General features: G+C 38.0%; 1 protein-coding gene across 1 annotated transcript in view; it reads right to left on the bottom strand.

Moving 5' to 3' along the window:
* OTP (orthopedia homeobox) overlaps positions 1-6541 on the bottom strand; it is an 11868-nt gene extending 5327 nt beyond the window's left edge. Inside the window, exons 1-2 of the mRNA XM_075576151.1 lie at positions 6417-6541; positions 4893-5290 (exon numbers count right to left, since the gene is read on the bottom strand). Of these exons, the coding sequence (XP_075432266.1) occupies positions 4893-5290; positions 6417-6453 (435 nt within the window). The 5' untranslated portion in view covers positions 6454-6541. The remainder of the gene's footprint in view (positions 1-4892; positions 5291-6416) is intronic.
* Between the last annotated feature and the right edge of the window lie 677 nt (positions 6542-7218).

Below are 7218 nucleotides of genomic sequence, written 5' to 3'. Positions count from 1 at the left end.
CACCCAAAATCATAAATCGGGCGATATGAGAAGTGTAACTGTTGCAAAAAAAAAAAAATCTATAACTGAATGAAAGTTTATTTTATTTTTTTCAGGTTATAAACATTCATGTGGATTTATTATTAAATACTATCTTGCTATCTTGAGGAAGGTCCTCTGTGCAGGATCCAAACGGTGATTTTCTTGAAGTAAACTTTTTCACTTTTTGCGAGCCCTGTAAGTGCTGGTTATTGTGTGTGTGTGTGTGTGTGTGTGTGTGTGTGTGTGTGTGTGTGTGTGTGTGTGTGTGTGTGTGTGTGTGTGTGTGTGTGTGTGTGTGTGTGTGTGTGTGTGTGTGTGTGTGTGTGTGTGTGTGTGTGTGTGTGTGTGTGTGTGTGTGTGTGTGTGTCCATGATTATCATTAAAAAAAATCCAAATCGTATATTCTTCAACGTTTCTTTCGCTTCACAATAATTTTTTTAGCAGCAGTCACCTAAATATTTCAGTCTCATTTTAATTTACCCACTCGTTTACACCGACAGTGTATGTGTAAATTCACGATATAGGTTTTTTTTTAAAAACCACAGTGGGGTAAATGACACTATTTTTGTATTTTTTTGCCATTATGTTCGTCATTTTAAAATTATTATCTGTTGAAGACAGACTCTAAGGAAATGATATTACGAAGTACAACAATATATGTATTATACTAATTACATTTTCACGACGTTCAATATGACATTAATGCATTTGTATAAAAAGTTAGGCTGCAGGACATAATTACTTAACGTATTCGATGTTAAAATACCATTAATAGCATTTGCAGCAATTGTGAAACATAACTTATTATTTTGGGACATGATACAACATCGTGCACTTATCGCAGAAAGGAAAGTGTTAAGGACCAGAAATAAATACTGTATATTTCTTTTAGTTATAATTTTTTTTCTTTATATATATATATATATATATATATATATATATATATATATATATATATATATATATATATATATATATAAAGAAAAAAAATTATAACTAAAAGAAATATACAGTATTTATACACACATATATAGATTTGTAGACACCTTACGTAGTTATTACATCTAAAAAATGAGCTCACTGTACCTGAGCTGGGGTGTTTAACACCTTCGGTGCCATTAGGCCCCGCACCGCATGCTGTGTGACCTCTGCTCAGGAGGATGGCTGCTGTCACTCACAGCTTTGACATGTATGGTCAGATGAGCATTTAACACTGTGAATGATCCTTTTCTTTTTTTGTTTTTTTTTAACTCACCCCTGAAAATGCCCCAACAGCTTTACCTGGAAATTGTATGACCGAAATACCTTCCAAATCACATCATAACCAAACGAAAAAAAGAGACATTAAAGGATATTTTATTTGGAATCCTTATTCAGCATTGTCAACATTTTAGTAAATGTAGACATTAGCTAATTGAATTGACACATAATTGTAAATAAGAAAAAATTGGAACAGCCCTCCTCAAAAAAAAATTTTATAGGGGGCCTTAGTATTAAATTGGCAGAGTCCCAATTATGAAATGTATTGAAAACACTGGAATTAACAGTATCCTGCCCCTCAATGTAAAGGGATAGCTTAATACTGCATGGACAGCTTTGAGTATTAATGTTGAAATAGAAAATGTAGCCTGATTTTGGCTTCCAACTCTTGCTCGTATTGTTTAATGACATACTGTATATTGAAGAGACTATAGAAAGAATTATTGCCAACCATTAGAGACAACTACGAGCTATTAAAGATGTAAACATTACATGAATAATCGAGAAACTTGTTCCATTATGTTTGAGAGCTACTAGTTAAATTGCGAAGACGAAATATCGTTTTATGTTTCATGGTTTAGCAGCCCTTTAAAGAACATCCATCAGGTTTGATTGCAGCAGCTCTTAGCATCAGTGCAAATGGTTATAACATGAGCATTTCAAGCTTAAATACCCAACTGCTTCACAAGCATGGGACAGGGATAGGAATAATGCCCCTAATATAATACACTTAAAATCACTCATTATATTAGCACAACTTTGCATTGCCTTTGCCTGGCAACTTTTCGCTGGGTGTTAAGAAAGTATTATTAGTGGAAGTGTAATACACCCCAGAGACAGGGTCGAAAAATCAACTCATATTGTCATAATATAGACATACCGTAAAGGCATGGGAGAATATATTACCCGTTTAATTTCTCAGCTGTAAATGGGTTAGAAAGAAAGTGAGGGAGAGGAAGGGGTGCTGCTTCCCTTTCCTCCAGGAGACAACCTTTATGAAGATCTCATTGGAATCCTACTTGGAGATGATTAATGTGAAGATTTGGTAGGAAATCTGGAGAGTTGTATTAAAGCTCGGATCTCAGGTTCATTTCGATCAGCCAGCCGTGAACTCTGGGCCGAATTCATTACACGTTAATAGTGCTGGGAGAGGAAGAAAATGCAATTTCTCATTCCATTAGAAAACTAGAAAATATTCTCAGCTTGCTCCCCTATTAAGATGTGGCAGCTGACAGGACCATTTCATAGGACATGGTGACTTAGGCTACATCACACACACACACACACACACACACACACACACACACACACACACACACACACACACACACACACACACACACACACACACACACACACACACACACACACACACACACACACACACACACACACACACACACACACACACACTGTGCTGAAGTTATTCCACTGATTTGTTTTTAATGTAAATATAATATCGAAAGTTAATTAATCCGTGCTAGAGACTAATGATTATGCTTATTATATTGCATTTGATCGCATAATTTGCATGATTCTCGCATTGCTGCTTAATAAGCCATCCCGGGTTATAAATAATTCTGAAATTGGTTTCTAATAATGGTGTGCTATAAAAGGAATGGTTTTATAGCTGGCAAAGCAGACCCTGGCAGGCACTGAATTGGTCTGATTATGGTATAAATCTCTGTATTATTATTTTTAATGTGAGCATGGTATATTACCTAAATCTAATAACAGTGGATCATTTCTCAAAGCGCGCAGAATCGTCTCTTATAGAAGCTACAGTAAAAGAAAACGAACTGTTAAAATAATTTCTTATTCACCCCAAATCCCTGGCAGACTGCAGGAAGTGTCAGACAATCTGCTCAATTATATGAAATATATAAAGTACTCATAAAAACATGAAGCAATTACTATTTAATGTACATTTTGTAAAGAAGTAAATTATACACTACATAGTGAAGTAAATATATTTACCAGATTTTTAGATTAGACGGGTTTAATCATTTAGAAATGTAATTACCACAGTGATGTTTTACTGATTACTTTTCTAACTATAGAACATTATTGCAAAATACGTTTCTGTAGCAGCACTATTATTATTTTTTACAGAAATATACAGTTAATATGTTCGCTTTATATTTATTGTTACATTAAATGAGCGTGCTTTTATTTTAAGTATGATTATAGGCATTTGGGAAAAGTGTTATTTTTTAAATAAGGCTATTTGTTCCATGGTACAAGTTGACGTTTTATATTAAAAATGAAAGATATGGATGTTCTACGCCTTAAAAAATGAAAACAAATGTAAAATATGCAGTGCAACCCATAATTAGGTCCAATAAACCTAAAATAAATATTGTTTTTGTTTCAAAATAAATGCATTGTGACTGTCAGTGTAAGTATTTTAAGTTGCGTTCATTGATATTTAAAACGTGTCTTGTTAAGATATTTGATCAGCCACTTCCCACGATTCAACAATATAATTAAATCCCCAAGTTTAAAAAGCCCCTGTAGACACAAATGTTCCTCCTTTATTGTTGCCAGAAAACGCATAGGTTTGAAATGTATGCAAGGATTTCTGAATAGGTTTTCAGTGCTGTGATTTCAGCAGTAAATTAAATTAAATGCTTTTTCGTTGTATATATATTTTTTTTTAAGCAGAATGATTCGGAATCAGAATTGCGGGAAATTATTAGAAGTTTTTGAATGAAGGACCCTGCGTTTGTGCAGATGTCATGTAAATGGAAAATTAGATGATTTTGGAGGAAGGAATTGTCCCTGTTGACGGATTTTCAGTACCACGGATAGCTCGCTGTGTCTCATGCAGCCCACAATTTTAGGCAAATTCATCAGTACTAACAAACGTAAAAGAAAAACAACATATATTTGTATTGGATTTAGATATATATGTATATGTGTATATATAATACATAGCTTCAATATATATATATATATATATATATATATATATATATATATATATATATATATATATATATATATATATATATATTGAAGCTATGTATTCAGTTTTTTCATATGCTGCTGGCATAGCCTAACCACATTTTTGGACACACGATAACAAACATACTGAAACAAATGTTCATATGAATCATAGGGTAAAATCAATAAAACGACTAATTATGTGAAATAACGTATGAAAGGTTTATTTAGGTTTATTCTATTAATTATACACATTCCTGTTTATTCTGTGTTCCGCTACTTTCAAATTGAACAAATATCTCTTTATTTTGACATTGCTGGTATAGATTTTAGATTTTGATATTTCATTTGGTGCTTCAGATGTTAATCTCCTAACACACAGTTTGCTCGTTTTTAAGCAGCTGTTTTTGCATCATTGCAGTTTGGATATGTTGTTCTGTATTGTTATTCTATATTCTTTCTCTTCTAAAAAAACGCATTTCTATGTTAGGGAACAAACATTCACCCCTATTTCTGATAACAGGACACTTTGGACAATAAGTACACAAAGTTATTAAGCCTGTGGGTCTGGGCGGTTCTTCGGGGTAGGAAGTAAAGTATGGGAATGGGAGGCTGTCATGGATAGTGCTGTGTAAGAGACACCTTGCAGGTTGTGTCACCCTTACCTGGACTCTGGACTCTGTCAGGCCGATCCTCAGTGCCAGCTCTTCCCTCATGAAGATGTCTGGGTAGTGGGTCTTCGCGAAGCTCCTTTCCAGTTCGTTGAGCTGCGCCGGGGTGAAGCGGGTCCGGTGTCTCTTCTGCTTCTGCTGGCTCTGGTTCTGCTGCTGACCCGTCTGGTTGGAATTCTGCTGCTGCTTATCTGGGTCTTTGGAGGTGACGGCCAGTGAAGACTGGTTGGAGCCCACGTTGGTGATGTCCTCGCCGGGAAGCATGGTGGTGCCTTCCACTTGGTCCGCGTTGGGGGCCAGATCTCCCGGGTGCACCGAGTCTGAGCCTCCCACCCCCATGCGGCACTTCACCGCCTCCCGGTGCCCCAGCAGCTCAGCAGCGTCCTTCATACCTGCAAAGGAGGGATTCAGCTGTGAGCTGGGATATGGGGCCTCATCCTATAACCAGGGCTACTGCAGTGCTACCTTATACATTATACCGTGCCAGGGGTCTGACCCACTATTAAAGCTTCTTATCCATGTGCCCAGGTCCATCATACCCCAGCAGGTACAATTCACGATCTGTGCAGGCATATTACCCAGTTAACTAGCAATACAATTCTCTAGAATGGGCACCTCACCTACTGCATGACTACCTTATTAAATAGTCCAAGACTATTATACCCTTCACTCTTCCCTACTACACGGGCAACTTATCCTTTCAGCATTTTTCACTATCCAGCCTAAGCATCTTATCATCTTCATCCAATTCCCCAGTATCTTTGTCCCAAACCTCAACCTATACAGGGCACCTCACCTTCTCCTTGGAATCGCCAATTGGTCCTCTCCGCCATACAATAAAACATGTCTGGGTGGCATTGCATCTCGGGTACCCTGTACATCGTAACCTTGTGCTAGGGCACCTGCACCCTTGCCTCAGGCATCCACTATACCAAGCATCTCTTGCCTATCCGAGCTCCACATCCACACTCAAAGGACCCAACTTTCCATCACACACAAAGAGTTCAGTGAAGAGCCTGCAAGCCATTGGCATCAGGAGAAACGCTCTTTGCAAACACATTTTCCACCCCAGCCTGAAAACTCAACAATCTTAAAAACTAACTTTCCCAATCAGTCAACGGGATAGGAAAAACCTGGCAAACTACTCCATCTGAAATCGTTTTTATGTATACTACCCATCAGACAAACGCAAACTGCCCTTTCTAAGTCAATAGAGAAAAAGTAAAAAAAAAAATTAGAAAAAAGCAAAGTAATAGGAAACAAAGTAACTTCAAAGGGGGGGAAAAAACAACCAAAAAAAAAACCCTAAACGAAATAATTATTTATAGGGAATGATAATTATATCCAGGTTCCTTGCATCTGCAGATTACATGTATTATAAGACTCCAGTTAAATCAAATTAAAGTGGAATACTGCACAATTACTTTAGAAGGAATTAGCCCATTTAGATCGGATTAAGGCGAAATCAGGCACAAATTGGCGGTTTCCTGGGAGGGGAGAGGGGTGGCACAGACTCACCGAGCCGGGCGTCCAGGAGGTCGGCGTGAGACAGCATCGCGTACCGCTCCAGGGCGAAAGCCTGTCCCCCCCAAATCCTGCCGGCTGTTTAACGATTTTAAAATAAAAAAAAAATAATAAAATAGATAGATAGATATAGATAAGCTAAATGAAAGAAAATTCGGTTTGTGCTTAAAAAGGGGGGTCCCTTGCATTATAATGTCCTTTTGAGAGGCGGGGAGGTGCTTAGCGCTTGGGTGAGCCGCTGAGCGGCTGGCAGCTCTGACCAATCACAGAGCGAGCTGCAAATGTCAGGGGCTCAGCTCCCTGTGCCTCTGCCTGTCCTGTTGCTGCTGCTGCTGCTGCTCAGAGTGTGAGTGCATGGGGGCTCTCAGCACCCCCAGCCCGGCTGCTCTCTCACTCCCTGTCACTTCTACCAATGCCACATCTCCCTGCTCTCTTTCCAATGTCACAATCCATCCTATAATGCCTGAAATCATCACCAGTCATCTACTGCAAGGTGATCCCATTGCATGATTAGTTGATGGTAGGCAGAGTGAATACTCGAAATTAACAGAACCAATTATTATAGTCAATTGCATGCCGGGGGTGGTGGGGCTTAGATATCAGATAGCTAATAAAGGTATCATTTCATACAACTATGTGTTGTTGTTGTTGTTTTCACATAATAGAATTAACAGTGTGAGAAAAATACTGGGAGGTTTGCAGTGTTAAATGCACTGTTGGTGATAGGGGAGATTTAGTGTACCAATTGCCCGCTATTTAAATGGGTTCTAATGTCTGAGATGATACAGGCACACCC

This window comes from Ascaphus truei, chromosome 1 (assembly GCF_040206685.1).
Source record: "Ascaphus truei isolate aAscTru1 chromosome 1, aAscTru1.hap1, whole genome shotgun sequence".
NCBI lineage: Eukaryota > Metazoa > Chordata > Amphibia > Anura > Ascaphidae > Ascaphus > Ascaphus truei.
Note: the sequence above shows the minus strand (reverse complement) of the source record. Positions and strands in the feature narration are given on the sequence as shown.